The 15,448-nt window shown below is 36.8% G+C and overlaps 2 protein-coding genes and 1 long non-coding RNA gene across 4 annotated transcripts; 2 read left to right on the forward strand and 1 right to left on the reverse strand.

Annotated features, from left to right (window-relative positions):
- Nucleotides 1-104: 104 nt before the first annotated feature.
- On the reverse strand, nt 105-8,513 carry LOC5511663 (PCI domain-containing protein 2). Its single transcript, XM_048732065.1, has 19 exons — nt 8,458-8,513; nt 8,285-8,362; nt 8,153-8,194; nt 6,524-6,571; nt 6,380-6,453; nt 6,184-6,249; nt 5,928-5,969; nt 5,625-5,679; nt 4,832-4,935; nt 4,616-4,691; nt 4,412-4,506; nt 4,191-4,237; nt 4,031-4,091; nt 3,781-3,820; nt 3,540-3,613; nt 3,270-3,315; nt 2,543-2,622; nt 1,971-2,094; nt 105-608 (listed from the first exon to the last, which is right to left on the reverse strand). The coding sequence occupies exons 2-19, from the start codon at nt 8,342-8,344 to the stop codon at nt 504-506; spliced, it is 1,239 nt and encodes a 412-aa protein (XP_048588022.1). The 5' UTR covers nt 8,345-8,362; nt 8,458-8,513; the 3' UTR covers nt 105-503.
- Nucleotides 8,493-15,197, forward strand: LOC5511662. The gene is made up of 5 exons (XM_001632004.3): nt 8,493-8,677; nt 8,785-8,835; nt 8,920-9,103; nt 13,287-13,436; nt 13,946-15,197. The coding sequence occupies exons 1-5, from the start codon at nt 8,589-8,591 to the stop codon at nt 14,867-14,869; spliced, it is 1,398 nt and encodes a 465-aa protein (XP_001632054.1). The 5' UTR covers nt 8,493-8,588; the 3' UTR covers nt 14,870-15,197.
- LOC125572150 lies at nt 9,110-13,254 on the forward strand. 2 transcript variants are annotated; one of them, XR_007313609.1, is made up of 3 exons: nt 9,110-9,883; nt 10,677-10,804; nt 12,967-13,254. It is a non-coding gene; the product is annotated as an uncharacterized LOC125572150 (long non-coding RNA). The 2 variants fall into 2 exon arrangements; XR_007313608.1 differs by lacking the exon at nt 9,110-9,883 and having other exon boundaries at nt 10,301-10,804.
- Nucleotides 15,198-15,448: the final 251 nt, after the last annotated feature.

The following is a 15,448-nucleotide window of genomic DNA, read 5'->3' on the forward strand; positions in this document are numbered from 1 at the left end:
ACCGTAACAAATTAGGACGCTGCTCGTAGTTTATTGAAAAAAGAACGCGTCAAACAGACCTCCACGAAAAATAACCCCTATAGGTTGAATGAATACTGCTTTTGTTGCAAGACTTTTATACATGATTTATTACAAAATATAGGTACTATTTTATAAATTATCCAAATGTAACTCCATAAGGCACATACTGCTGGGTATATGAAACTACTAATATTACTATATAATAGGAAATGTTGGGGCCGGAGAATATCCGAAGTCACCATTTCTCGCATGGCAAAACATTTTTGTCATGTGGGTAACACTACATAAACGCATAGACGGTAATGCATTATATTGTAAATAGTTTCTAGAAAGTATCCGGGCCACAAAGATCCAATTACACACTTGCTTTAGAAAGGTGTTGGGAACGGTTGGAAAGGTGGGGGGAATGCATTTTGTTTGCTAACTACAAGTTTCTGATGATGATAAGAAATGTATCCCTTGATATAACGCTGAAAGCAATATTACGTCTGCACTTGCTTTAGAAAGGTGTTGAGTGGGGGAAATGCATTTTGTTTGCTAACTACAAGTTTCTGATGCTGATGAGAAATGTATCCCTTGATATAGCCCTGAAAGCAACAATACAAAGGAAGATTAGCGAGTGAAAATTCCAGTGCACTTGTAAACATTGTATACAATAGCTTATTGTAAAGAAATCATGAATTAGAAGCATTAAGGTTGGTTCTCACACGGACCTAGGCGGAAGCGCAAGAGAACGCAACTGAAAGATTTTAAGGCTGGTTCTCACGAGCGACGGAAGCGTAAGAGCCTTATGTCGCGTGAGAACCGGCTCGACATAAGCGCAAGAAGAACGGGAAGTTTTGATAATCTTACGTCTCTGCTTACGTCGCGTGGGAACCGGATCGACGTAAGCATAAGCGGAACATAAGCATAAATTAACCCATCCATCTTTCGCTCGTCGAGGAGGTATGGGCACTAGACTACGAACTGTAGTCTAGTGTCCATTCCTCCTCGACGAGTTTGGTTAATTTATGCTTATGTTTTGCTTATGCTTACGTCGATCCGGTTTTCACGCGACGTAAGCGTAGCATAGACGTAAGGTAATCAAAACTTCCCGTTCTTCTTGCGCTTATGCTTGCTTGCTTACGCCGAGACGGTTCTCACGCGACATAAGACTCTACGCTTCCGTCTTCGCTTACGCTTACGTCACTCGTGAGAACCAGCCTTTTCTTGCCCTTGAGCTTATGTTTGACCGATTCACACTTGGTTGGCTTCCGTCTGCACTTATGCTTGCGCTTACGTCCTAGTGAGAACCAACCTTTACTACGCCCAACCCCCCCAACCCCCATGTGTACGTGCCTGGTTAGGGTGTGTGGCACAATGTTGTACTAAACTTCAATGCACACCAAATATTTGAGTTATACTTGTGAAAATATACCGGGGCATGCCTCCCTGGATGCCACACTTAGTTAAACACACACAAAAGCTGGACCAAACCATGACGAACTAGTGCACAGTCTCGGGCTTATTTAAACATCATGTCAATCACTACATGTACAAATATGTATATCATTACTATACACACACTTGCTCATGTAAATCCTACTGTATGTAGCTATGAACCTTATTTCGTAGATGACTGAGCTTTGGGGGGGGGGGGGCACTACTTCTTTCAACAAATAGGTGACTTATGCACTTAGAAATGTTTGGGTGGCAAACATTCATGTGCTCAGGCTTTTGGGGGCAAAATAACAACAACAAAAAGCAACTTATTCAGCACTTCCAAATCAGCCAGAGAGTTTCTGTGTTAGAAATTGGGCTTTTTTTAACTCTACATTATGATGGCGGCAGCCATTACTACTGTGTTTATTTTGATGTGCGTTTGCCGCACAAAAAGTCACATTAACTAAAGAAAATCTAACATGAAAGTGCCTCCCCCTATTATGTACTGTGTATAGAATAAACTTTACCATATATATCAGGTTTGCAACAATACACTGAACTTCCATTATGTCCATATCATCAACCTTCATAGCTTTGAGAGCAACAACAAATGCATCAAGAGGAAGCTGATGAGTTTTCATCATTAAATACCTGAAAAAGGAGATGTGTGCAGGAATTGAGTTCAAATCTTTGTAGGAATAGAAAGAAATGGAGAAAAAAGGAGGTAAAGTAATTGGAAGGAAGAAAAATAGGAGAGTAAGGAAATAGTATATCATATTCTCCCGGGTCATTGCAAATTCCTCTAAAAGCCTTTTTTTGTATTTTTTGAAGTCAATAAAGCCATGGCATATGTTGTTTACATGTTGTTGTTTACATGTTTATATGTAGCTATGTCTTTACAGAGGGAAGGAAGATTGGGGAAGTGGCTCAATCTACCCTTGAGAACATGAGCACCCCTTTTAACTTAACCTAAGTAGGACTACATCATCCAAAACACCCAAAACCCATCCAAAATCCCCCTTTGTGACCCCTACATCTTGATTCCACTTCAAATCAAAGACAATCTCTCAAAATGCTGGGATTTCTCTTAGAAACTTACACTTTTTTGAAGAGATTTCTGTAGGTGATGATTTTGAGTTTTTCCAAAATTAAGTAGATCCCACATTGGATGAAAAATGCCTGTAAAAGAAGGAAATAAAAATAAATTATTGTGGATAACATATTATTATTTAGCTTATTAACATTTTGTCACATTAACAATGGGTCACAGTCTCATTCAATTAGCATTCTCACATAAAAAGACAAGGTACACTATTATCGAACTAAAAGCAAATAAAAAAAATTGGACAGGCCCTAATTAAAATCCCCTTATTATGTATAACCAAAAATATATAAAAATTCCAATACCATGCATCAAAGAGATGGACCAAAGGTAGCAGCAATTGTGATATTATTTTTTAGCTCTTACGTAGTATCCTTCTTTCTACAACACTTCCGTGTAATCTCGCTTTCTGATTGGTTGTTAGCTATGGTAAATCAGAGGACATACTATGGGATTCGTCATTCACACAATCCTTCCAGGTTCACTTGAAGCGTTGTTCACACGCCTCGTGACTGCACAACATTTTGATCAGAGTATATACCACGGGAAACTATGGGAAATTTGTTAAATCAACTATAATGGTATCACTTCTTTTGTCACCAAGCATACTAGTTATAGCCAGAACAATGAGAAAGCGAAAAAAAAACACGAATATTAAGCAAACCCGAGGAAGGAAGCAGTAACAATAACATTTAGACATTTTTTCTGTATTTATCTCCCTTACTTGTTGTCTTTCAAGTGTTTCATCGAACAGTAATAAATTTCCCTGCCTGTTGAAAAATAAGTTTACAGTACCTGCTTAAGATGTTTGAATTAAAATAGTGCTGTGTTGAACAATATAAAGGAAACAAATTAAAAACAAGTTGCAATTAAATATTAAATAAACATTTGGTAAATCATTGTCATTCTGTATCAATCAATGTACAAAAAAAACACGACTTTTATTTTATGTACATACAGTAACGTCATATGTATGAAATACCATTGGGCACACCTTACTGATTTGACAACTTCAATGAACTGTGATAATCTATATTTCTTTAAAACTTCTTGCTTTGGAAAATTTCCCTGTTTAATCAGAAAAAAAATGTTAAATCAGTAGTATAGCCAGGTTATTACCAATATGATGCATATCTAAAAACATACAAACAGTCTGAAATTCAGTGAAAAATTAGGCAGAGTATCAGTTCAAAAGGTCTGGCTGTATGACATATAATCAAGAAGGTATTGCTTACCAGAAGCATTTTAACAGGAATCAAATAAATCAGGATAGCACTGAAAAAGAAGCCAAATACAATCACATTTTTATCTACTATTATCTACTTGCTACAGAAAATGAAATGATGACTCTGTGCTAGATTTTGATTCTCAAGAAAGAGGACAAGTCCTAGCTTGGGATTATGTCAGGTGTAACAAAATCTCAATCTCATAAATTAAAGTTTGTCTCATTCCTTCCCTTTAAAGGGTGTGACATTGATATCTTACCGTTTATTCTTTGGAGATTCTCTATGACAATGCTCAAATGCAAAGGATAGGTACTCCTCAGCTAAAAAGACAAAAAATTGCTTGATATCACACACCCTATTTTATATTAGACTATCCCAATATCATAAACAGACAGTTAAGAATACAGCCTGGGACTTACCAGAGCAAAAATCACCATCAAACATGTACTTGCGTCCTACAAAAAATCTATGGAGAGCAACACACCATCAGAGAAAGTAGTCAGATTTGTAGGATTCCCTCCTATGTGTCTGAATATCAGGCTACAAAGAAGAACAATCTAAAAGCATAAATGATTTTTACTATATAGTCAAGGATGTTCCCCATTATTCATTTTTTTTCATATTTTATCAATTTTTTTACCTGTATGCTACCAAATGACCCAGCTTGAATTGGTCTTTGATGGGTGCACTGTCAATGGCCCTTATCAACGGCTTGCACAAGTGGAGTTTGTTTATCTATTAAATATGTAAACAATTTGAATATATTCATGCTCCTAAAAAGTTGGTTATTCAGCAGTGACTATGCTAAGGAACACCCTGCTTTAAGGGAAATGAAAACTCTTACCTTGAAGTATATTTTGAACAGGTGAACGACAAGTGCAAGCATGCCCCATTTCTTGGAGACATCAAGAGATGAACGACTGCAGAACAAGAAAATAAGTTATTTTATTGTAGCTAGTCATAATGAAAAGCAAACAAAAATGTTTTGTTAGAGAAAAGGAACGAAGAAAAAATAGCTCTGCATATGACTGCATAATTGAATCAGGCATCTCTCGCTGACCTGTCGCTAGCACACACCCTAAAGCAACCCATAATCATCTCAGCAGCCTTCTCAAGGGTGTCGCCAGGCTTTCCTGCCCCCCGCTGGCACATCTGTTGGTCTGCCTTGTTGGTGCAAACAAAATTGGCTTTAGGAAAAATTGATGAAAATATAATAGAATTTGCCTGGACTGGGCCCGTCATACACTTGGATATTAGAATGATCATACATACTGCAATTACTTTAATAATATAATTTTTCATGCCCTAGGTTAGTTGATGATGATACTGTTGGTGGTGATAATGATGGTGGTGATGATGATGATGATGACGATGATGATGGTGGTGATGGTGGTGATGGTGGTGATGATGATGATGATGACGATGATGATGATGATGATGGTGATGGTGATGGTAAGTATTGCTGCTGGTGACAATCAGCATGACAAAAAGAATGATAAAAATAATAATTAGGGTGGAAACAATAATGACAATGAGGAAGTGATGATGCCAATAATCCCATTGATTGACACCAGGTCACAATTAGAACAATAATGTCTATGTCAATGGTCACAAGAAAAGTAATAAATATGGTGAAAAAAATAATGACACAGGGGTTTCATTAGGCCACGGAGGCTGGCGGTAGTGCCAGCTATTTTCCACCAAGCACTGGCTACTTTTTTTAAAAAGTCGACTTAAGTTTTATTTGAACTAAAAAGATAAAATAACTTCCACCTGCTACTTATCAATCTCCTGATGACAATAAGGGAGTGAAGATGATAATGATGACATTGATTAACACCAGGTCACCTCACCTTCACAGCGAACCGTCTGATATCTAAGGTGACAGCACTCATCAGAGGCAAAGACCTTTTAAACAGAAATTACAAATTAGTCTCACCACCACAAAATATAAAATTTTAAAATATACCAGTAACACAAAAATTAATAAAACACCCTTCTAAAGTAGTCAGTCCAGTAAGTCAGTCCAGTGTGTTCTTTAAATCTTTCGTAGTACTCATTACTGAACTTAATGAGAATTTAATCTTTCATTAAGTCTGTAAATCATGTAGTTAATATCATCATTATTATTATTATATTATGAAAAAGGTACCTACCAATTCTCATCTTTTTGTGCTTGGAAGATCTTAATGAAAGCTCTAAAATGTATCTTTAAGGATGATAATGTTGTTATTGCAAAGAAATATACATATATCATGCCAGCAGCGTAGCCAGGGTTTTTAACAGGAGGGGGCCCAAAAGGCCCTTTTAAGGCATTCCCTCCTGTATTTTAGATAATGTCAGCTAGGCCACTCCCCCTGGCTACGCTCCTGCATGTGATCACTTATTGACATTTTTTTTTATAAAGGATACTGCACAACTGAAGCTTGGGCATTGTACGCCTCAACATAGTCATTATTGCCAACAGCCCACACAGCCCTGACAAAGAAAACATGCATTGTTTAATGGAATAGACAGTTAAAAACTTATAACAACTGTGTGTAAAGGGGTGGTTTTGAAAGCTAGAAATCTTAGTTCTTGTTTGGGTTTTGCAAGCATCTGTCCTCACCTAAGATGACAAGCCACTAGCTCATCTAAGGGTGGTTCAAACCACCGCTCACACTGAGACTGCGCATCAGGAATCTAAAAGATAAACTACAAAATTAAATTGAAAGTATATAAAAGATATGCAAAGGTTATGCATTTTGAATACCTGTAGCCTTGGGCTTGCTATGTGTGGGTGAGTAAAGGACAGAAGCTCCTGTGATGTGCAACATAAACATACATAAGTATTATTACCGAACATAACAGTTATAACAGGAAAAAGTGAAAGAAAAGAAAAAAAATGATGTAAAAATCCATAAAAACCGATGATAGCTGATTGATTTTTATCAATTGAATTTAAAATCATTAAAGATCAACCGCACTTTAAAAGTAAGCGATTTCATCAATTTTTATTGATGACCCACATGTTTTTGCCTAAATATCACATGTTTATTTTAATTCAAACATTTTGGGACATTAAACGATCAGACAACACATTTATGACACCAGTTTCTTATTTGATATTCTTTACAACAGATGAAATTCATGGCTTTGGCCTGGTCGAGATCTGCCAGCCAACTGATTATAAATTCAAAATAGATCACAGTGAAGTGCCCAGTTATGAACTCTTGACAGTATGCCCGCTTCCCTTAACTGCCTTTTTAGGGAAAATACTTTTTTCTTCGCGAAGTGGCACATTCACTCCCCCGCCCTGTCGAAATCTCCCAGTAGTTGTCATTGAATGACTCCCCAGTAAAAGTACTATGATTATACAGATTGTACAATGATGACGACTACGAACCCCTTGAGGCTGGTTTTTCTAGATTTGAACACTGAGTAAACGCCTTTATTACAGGCTAATGGTTGATCTATGTTCTCACGTCTCCCTCGCCATTTGTAAGTTTGCCTTTTTGACCCTTCTCTCATTGATAAAAGCATTTTTCTAAGTTTCCACTATAGCCGATTTCATTGTTGTGCAACCTTGGCGAATCCAAAATCCTTGTGTCATTTGGGAAAATGCCTAGTCAATCAATTGTCTAAACCAATCGATAGCTTTCATGTTTTCACTGTCATAAACCATTTGACTGCACACAGTAAGGATACTGATTGGTCACGGCGGTATGATTGACTACGTGCTATTCCCAAGCGAGAAATGGACTTTAATTCCTTGTGGTTGCGCAACAAGGAATTCTGCAATAAAATTCGATAAATCCCCCCAAAAAAATATATTAGCGATTTCCGCACTCTTACTTTCCCTTACAATTTTTAACAATTTTACAGATCGATCGTTAAAAATCGGTTATTTTTATCGATTTGTTTCTATATCAATTTTTAACAATTGACTAGACCGGGTAAGTGTTTTATTTCATTTTATTAGCTCTGTTTTGTTTTGTGAAAAGGGCGAAAAGATTGACCCCCTGAAAGGCTGTAACACAAAACAATTCTTCTTTCACACTAAAACACAAGCACAAAGAAATGCAGCTGGGTTCCACCAGCCCTAAATTATGTTTTTTCATGGGACTGGCCGATAAAAATCATCCTTAAAATGTTAAAGTCCACACTTTATATTTGGAGTACTAGCTTCCCTCCATTTTCAGGATGGGCATGAACAAGATAGGGACTTATCCAAAACAGACATAACAATAAAAAACCTATCTTGTCGCCAGGATTGATTCATAAACTATTTTTTGGATCATCAACCTGTTATAACACTTATATACAGAAACGCGCCAAATATCAAAACAAGAAATCCAAAACTAAATCATGAGGGAACAAAGTAGGCTTAAGTATAACTTACGGCTGCCAGATCGCCGTTTCTTGAAGACATAGCATCTACGACCTTAAGATAAGCACATAATTAATAATAAGCGTGTCTACGAGGCAGATAGAAAAAGAGAGCTACCGCGTGGTTGGACATTTTGCTACAAACCTGCTGTAGGTATTGAATGACAGTGAAGTGCGCCATCTTGGATTTGAGTCGACTCCACATGTCACATTCGTGGGTATCCTGTGGATGAAAAGATTATTTGGCTTATGGGTTATTTTCTTTGCATTGAACATGCTTTGTATTATTTTTTTTATTTTCACAAATGCACTCCTTGCCTTTTCTATTGATTAATTGCAGTACTGCAATACGAAACAGCTATACACAAACTTACACAAACAGATGTTTTACATTCACGGTAGCCCTGTGTTACAAGTGGTATCCCTGTGTTTCTTCGAAACCAAACAAGATGGCGGCCAACACCGTGGCGAAAGGGAAGGGAAGTTTGAGGAAAGCTTTGGCAAAAAAGAAACTAGCAGCTCCATTTACACTTAAATGGTCAGATATGATATGCATTTATGTTATTGACACTGATGTTGTCGTTATTTGAGAGTTTAATAGAGGATTTCGAGTTAGAAAACTAAAATTCTTGAGTCTCTTCCCAGGCCAAGATTAGAACAAGAGCACTGTAGCGAGATACTTGAAGAAATAACGCAGTAAGAATGAGCTGTTATAATAATTATAGCCATTATGTTTGCTTTAATCCTCATCTCTCACTTTCTGTATACTTATTTTTCCAGTAAATTTCCACCTTGTTTGAAAATAAAGCCATTCTCAAAAAAGAAGCAAAAGATGCTAAAAACAGAAAGAGCCAAAAGTTACATTAAAGATATGGAAAAGCAAAAAGAAGTAAGAAAGTACTTTGTATTTGGTATCAATGGAGTCACAAGAGCTCTTGAAAAAGACCAGCTTTCACTTACATTGGTAAGTAGGTGATGATCCCATCTACCCTTCTGCCTGTCCGTCCCCCTCCTTCTTGCTATACATCCATCCGTCTGCCTGTCCATCAATCCGTCTGTCAATCCATCCATCTGTCAAATGTCAGACTGTCTGTCTGTCCATTCATGCATCATCCGTCTGTCTTGTCCATCAAATGTAAGGCTGTCTGTCTGTCCATCATCTGTCTTTCTTGTCCATCTGTTTGTAATCTGCGCATGTCTGTTTTTTGTGTATATCACCTCGTTCTTATCTAGGCGTGTTAATCTGTGTTCATATCTGTATTTTGTGTGCATCATGTAGTCTATCTTATTTTGTAGGTGTTTTGATCACTTAGTGTCTTATTTTGTAGGTGTGTTGGTCACTTAGTGTCTTATTTTGTAGGTGTGTTTATCACTTAGTGTCTTATTTTGTAGGTGTGTTGGTCACTTAATGTCTTATTTTGTAGGTGTGCCGGCCACTTAGTGTTATATTTTCTAGGTGTGTCGACCACTTAGTGTCTTATTTTGTAGGTGTGTCAGTCACTTAGTGTCTTATTTTGTAGGTGTTTTGATCACTCAATGTCTTATTTTGTAGGTGTGCCGGTCACTTAGTGTCTTATTTTGTAGGTGTGTCGACCACTAAGTGTCTTATTTTGCAGGTGTGCCGGTCACTCAGTGTCTTATTTTGTAGGTGTTTTGATCACTTAGTGTCTTATTTTGTAGGTGTATAGATCACTTAGTGTCTTATTTTGTAGGTGTGTCGATCACTTAGTGTCTTATTTTGTAGGTGTGCTGGTCACTTAGTGTCTTATTTTATAGGTGTGTCTATCACTTAGTTTCTTATTTTGTAGGTGTGTGGGTCATTTAGTGTCTTTTTTGTAGGTGTTTTGATCACTTAGTGTCTTATTTTGTAGGTGTGTCTATCACTTAGTGTCTTATTTTGTAGGTGTGTCGGTCACTTAGTGTCTTATTTTGTAGGTGTGTCGATCACTCAGTGTCTTATTTTGTAGATCTTTTGATCACTTAGTGTCTTATTTTGTAGGTGTGTCGATCACTTAGTATCTTATTTTGTAGGTGTGTTGATCACTTAGTGTCTTATTTTGTAGGTGTTTCGATCACTTAGTGTCTTATTTTGTAGGTGTTTTGATCACTTAGTGTCTTATTTTGTAGGTGTGTTGATCACTTAGTGTCTTATTTTGTAGGTGTGCAATCACGAAGTGTCTTATTTTGTAGGTGTGGTGATCACTAAGTGTCTTATTTTGTAGGTGTTTTGATCACTTAGTGTCTTATTTTGTAGGTGTGTTGATCACTTAGTGTCTTATTTTGTAGGTGTGCTGGTCACTTAGTGTCTTATTTTATAGGTGTGTCTATTACTTAGTGTCTTATTTTGTAGGTGTGTGGGTCATTTAGTGTCTTTTTTTGTAGGTGTTTTGATCACTTAGTGTTATATTTTGTAGGTGTGTCGATCACTTAGTGTCTTATTTTGTAGGTATGCTGGTCACTTAATGTCTTATTTTATAGGTGTTTCTATCACTTAGTGTCTTATTTTGTAGGTGTGTCGGTCACTTAGTGTCTTGTAGGTGTGTCGATCACTTAGTGTCTTATTTTGTAGGTGTGTCGATCACTTAGTGTCTTATTTTGTAGGTGTGTCGATCACTCAGTGTCTTATTTTGTAGGTGTGTTGATCACTTAGTGTCTTATTTTGTAGGTGTTTTGATCACTTAGTGTCTTATTTTGTAGGTGTGTTGATCACTCAGTGTCTTATTTTGTAGGTGTGTTGATCACTTAGTGTCTTATTTTGTAGGTGTATAGATCACTTAGTGTCTTATTTTGTAGGTGTGCAATCACTAAGTGTCTTATTTTGTAGGTGTGGTGATCACTAAGTGTCTTATTTTGTAGGTGTTTTGATCACTTAGTGTCTTATTTTGTAGGTGTGTTGATCACTTAGTGTCTTATTTTGTAGGTGTGCTGGTCACTTAGTGTCTTATTTTATAGGTGTGTCTATTACTTAGTGTCTTATTTTGCAGGTGTGCCGGTCACTCAGTGTCTTATTTTGTAGGTGTTTTGATCACTTAGTGTCTTATTTTGTAGGTGTATAGATCACTTAGTGTCTTATTTTGTAGGTGTGTCGATCACTTAGTGTCTTATTTTGTAGGTGTGCTGGTCACTTAGTGTCTTATTTTATAGATGTGTCTATCACTTAGTTTCTTATTTTGTAGGTGTGTGGGTCATTTAGTGTCTTTTTTGTAGGTGTTTTGATCACTTAGTGTCTTATTTTGTAGGTGTGTCTATCACTTAGTGTCTTATTTTGTAGGTGTGTCGGTCACTTAGTGTCTTATTTTGTAGGTGTGTCGATCACTCAGTGTCTTATTTTGTAGATCTTTTGATCACTTAGTGTCTTATTTTGTAGGTGTGTCGATCACTTAGTATCTTATTTTGTAGGTGTGTTGATCACTTAGTGTCTTATTTTGTAGGTGTTTCGATCACTTAGTGTCTTATTTTGTAGGTGTTTTGATCACTTAGTGTCTTATTTTGTAGGTGTGTTGATCACTTAGTGTCTTATTTTGTAGGTGTGCAATCACTAAGTGTCTTATTTTGTAGGTGTGGTGATCACTAAGTGTCTTATTTTGTAGGTGTTTTGATCACTTAGTGTCTTATTTTGTAGGTGTGTTGATCACTTAGTGTCTTATTTTGTAGGTGTGCTGGTCACTTAGTGTCTTATTTTATAGGTGTGTCTATTACTTAGTGTCTTATTTTGTAGGTGTGTGGGTCATTTAGTGTCTTTTTTTGTAGGTGTTTTGATCACTTAGTGTTATATTTTGTAGGTGTGTCAATCACTTAGTGTCTTATTTTGTAGGTGTGTCGATCACTCAGTGTCTTATTTTGTAGGTGTGTTGATCACTTAGTGTCTTATTTTGTAGGTGTTTTGATCACTTAGTGTCTTATTTTGTAGGTGTGTTGATCACTCAGTGTCTTATTTTGTAGGTGTGTTGATCACTTAGTGTCTTATTTTGTAGGTGTATAGATCACTTAGTGTCTTATTTTGTAGGTGTGCAATCACTAAGTGTCTTATTTTGTAGGTGTGGTGATCACTAAGTGTCTTATTTTGTAGGTGTTTTGATCACTTAGTGTCTTATTTTGTAGGTGTGTTGATCACTTAGTGTCTTATTTTGTAGGTGTGCTGGTCACTTAGTGTCTTATTTTATAGGTGTGTCTATTACTTAGTGTCTTATTTTGTAGGTGTGTGGGTCATTTAGTGTCTTTTTTTGTAGGTGTTTTGATCACTTAGTGTTATATTTTGTAGGTGTGTCGATCACTTAGTGTCTTATTTTGTAGGTATGCTGGTCACTTAGTGTCTTGTAGGTGTGTCAATCACTTAGTGTCTTATTTTGTAGGTGTGTCGATCACTTAGTGTCTTATTTTGTAGGTGTGTCGATCACTCAGTGTCTTATTTTGTAGGTGTGTTGATCACTTAGTGTCTTATTTTGTAGGTGTTTTGATCACTTAGTGTCTTATTTTGTAGGTTTTTTGATCACTTAGTGTCTTATTTTGTAGGTGTGTTGATCACTTAGTGTCTTATTTTGTAGGTGTGTCAATCATTCAGTGTCTTATTTTGTAGTTCTTTTGATCACTTAGTGTCTTATTTTGTAGGTGTGTTGATCACTAAGTGTCTTATTTTGTAGGTGTTTTGATCACTTAGTGTCTTATTTTGTAGGTGTGTTGATCACTTAGTGTCTTATTTTGTAGGTGTGTCAATCACTCAGTGTCTTATTTTGTAGGTGTTTTGATCACTTAGTGTCTTATTTTGTAGGTGTGTAGATCACTTAGTGTCTTATTTTGTAGGTGTGTCGGTCACTTAGTGTCTTGTAGGTGTGTCGATCACTTAGTGTCTTATTTTGTAGGTGTGTCGATCACTTAGTGTCTTATTTTGTAGGTGTGTCGATCACTCAGTGTCTTATTTTGTAGGTGTGTTGATCACTTAGTGTCTTATTTTATAGGTGTGTCTATTACTTAGTGTCTTATTTTGTAGGTGTGTGGGTCATTTAGTGTCTTTTTTTGTAGGTGTTTTGATCACTTAGTGTTATATTTTGTAGGTGTGTCGATCACTTAGTGTCTTATTTTGTAGGTATGCTGGTCACTTAATGTCTTATTTTATAGGTGTGTCGGTCACTTTGTGTCTTATTTTGTAGGTCTGTCGATCAATTCAGCCTGAGACCATGACACATCATCTATTGTTGCTAGGGGCAACTCGACAGACTCCAATTCTTTGCTTACATCAACTAAGTCCGACACTTGCTCCTCTACTGCGACTCAAACGTGTATCAGCCATAGGATTTAGGGTACAGTATAACTGTTGCTTTCATTAAAATACCTGAGACTTCAACCAGGTCACCACATACTGTCTTTTTTTAAGTAGTTTCTGAGTAAAGCACACTTATTTGGAGCTAAACACCTATTAACTAGCTCAGTCACCTAATCACCTTATTAGTGGTGGAAGCATGTCCCACCGATTGCTCCTGACAGTTATACACTCTGTAGACAAGTAGAGAGCTGGGGGTTTGGCCTAGAGTCGTGGGCATGCAGGATTTGTAAAGGGGAGCTGCTATTTCCTGGCTCATCTTTGTATGTCAGGTGAAAGTTTGATTTACCCCCTATCTCCATACAGGTTGTATGTATATTTGGCTGAAATAAGGGTGTTCCATAACACCTGTCTCCTCCCTACAGTGTACAGTGACCGGATGGTATCTGGGATGCTTTTGAGGCAGCTATCAAGGCCTTATATAGCTACCCAAAATGTTATCAATTGTGAATTAAAGAGGTTTAATCTTATTTGTTCTCTTATATGCAGAAAGCTGAGCAATCACCATTCACTGCCCTGGTGGAATTTATTAAGGAAAAGGTTCCACCAATTGAAGTACCATGGCTAGAAGTGGTGCCTGAACATCAAGATGTACAATCTGTCCATACGGATTCTTCTACCAAGAGCCCTAAAGAAAAGGATCTACAACTATGCACCAAGAAAGCAAGCTCTTTGTTAAAAAAAATGGCCACAGAAAATGACCTTTTGTCACAAGAATCCGCCAAGAAAGATAATAATTTAGAATGTCCCTCAAAGGAATGGGGCACAACTCTTCCCAGCCTAGACGATAATCAGTCTTCAGACCATTGTATGGTTGGAAAGAAACAAACACAAATGACAGAAAGTAGTTCACTTGACACCATGACAGCTTGTGTGAAAAACTTGCAAAGTATCAAAAATGAAGAAAGCACAGATAGTGTAACTGAGAACTCATCCTTGATAACCAGAAATGAATCATTGACATATAGAAAAAGTGAAGAGGAGTCCTTTATCCCTAGTAAACGACTAAAGTTGGATCAAGAGAATAGAAGTGATGAAAATCATGAAGAGAAAATAAATAAGGAATTAGTGGAAGATGAGAAGGCGCCTGATAAGGGAACAAATAGTGAAGACACTCCTTTCAAAAGAGGTAGTTCTGAAGAATTCCCACATGCAAAGAAAATAAAAGTTGAGAATGACACAGAAGGTCAGTCAACACATGAAAATGAGGAGAAGGAAAAAGAGGTACAATTTGAAGAAAAAGGTGTAGAAGTGCCAGTGGATAAGGACTTAGACTCTTTTGCCAAAACTATGGCAAAAATGAGTAGTAAACTTCTGAACAAAGGAAAAAAAAGAAAGCAATCTTACAAGCCACCTGTTGTGAAAAGTGTAGAACCAAACAAAAGTAAGAAGAAGAAGAAGAAGAAGCTTTGAGTTGGTGTTTTTTTAACATACATACATTTAGAAGTGAATATTCAAACTTTAACAGGATTTCAAATTAAAGTTAACATATTTTAGTGTTGGCTATTGGTTGTGCAATCTTATAAAGCCACCTGTTGTTAAAAGTGCAGAACCAAACAAAAAGAAGAAGAAGAAGCAATGAGTTGATGTTTTTTTTAACATACATACGGTACATTTAGAACTGAATATTCAAACTTTAACAGAATTTCAAATTAAAGGTAACATATTTTAGTGTTGCCGTTTGTTGTGCAATACCCATTTTACTAAAAGTAAACAACTTTAATAAATTCGCCAATTTCAACTTTTGTATCTTTGGTCATATCAAATAATTATATGATCTAGTGTTGGTTTGTGAAAACATAGATGTAGATAGGCCTGGTTGCGAACGCACCCCCCCCCCCCCAACACACACATACAACGGCCGAAGGTCCACTTTCGGTTTTCAGTAGACGTGCTATTTGTAGACAAAACTATAAAGCATAAGCTAGATCACTCTGGAATGTAGCCAAATCCGACAATAAACGTCGATACTGCAAGGCATAAAAAAGATTT

Source organism: Nematostella vectensis, chromosome 9 (genome assembly GCF_932526225.1).
Source record: "Nematostella vectensis chromosome 9, jaNemVect1.1, whole genome shotgun sequence".
Lineage (NCBI taxonomy): Eukaryota > Metazoa > Cnidaria > Anthozoa > Actiniaria > Edwardsiidae > Nematostella > Nematostella vectensis.

Coding starts and splice junctions, on each gene's coding strand:
- LOC5511663 (XM_048732065.1), bottom strand. CDS start 8,344: ATGTGGAGTCGACTCAAATCCAAGATGGCGCACTTCACTGTCATTCAA. Junction 4,092..4,190: donor TGATGGTGATTTTTGCTCTG/GTAAGTCCCAGG, acceptor TTGTCTTTTTAG/CTGAGGAGTACCTATCCTTT. Junction 609..1,970: donor TTGCAAACCTGATATATATG/GTAAAGTTTATT, acceptor TGTTGCTTTCAG/GGCTATATCAAGGGATACAT.
- LOC5511662 (XM_001632004.3), top strand. CDS start 8,589: ATGGCGGCCAACACCGTGGCGAAAGGGAAGGGAAGTTTGAGGAAAGCT. Junction 8,678..8,784: donor GCTCCATTTACACTTAAATG/GTCAGATATGAT, acceptor GTCTCTTCCCAG/GCCAAGATTAGAACAAGAGC. Junction 9,104..13,286: donor ACCAGCTTTCACTTACATTG/GTAAGTAGGTGA, acceptor CTTATTTTGTAG/GTCTGTCGATCAATTCAGCC.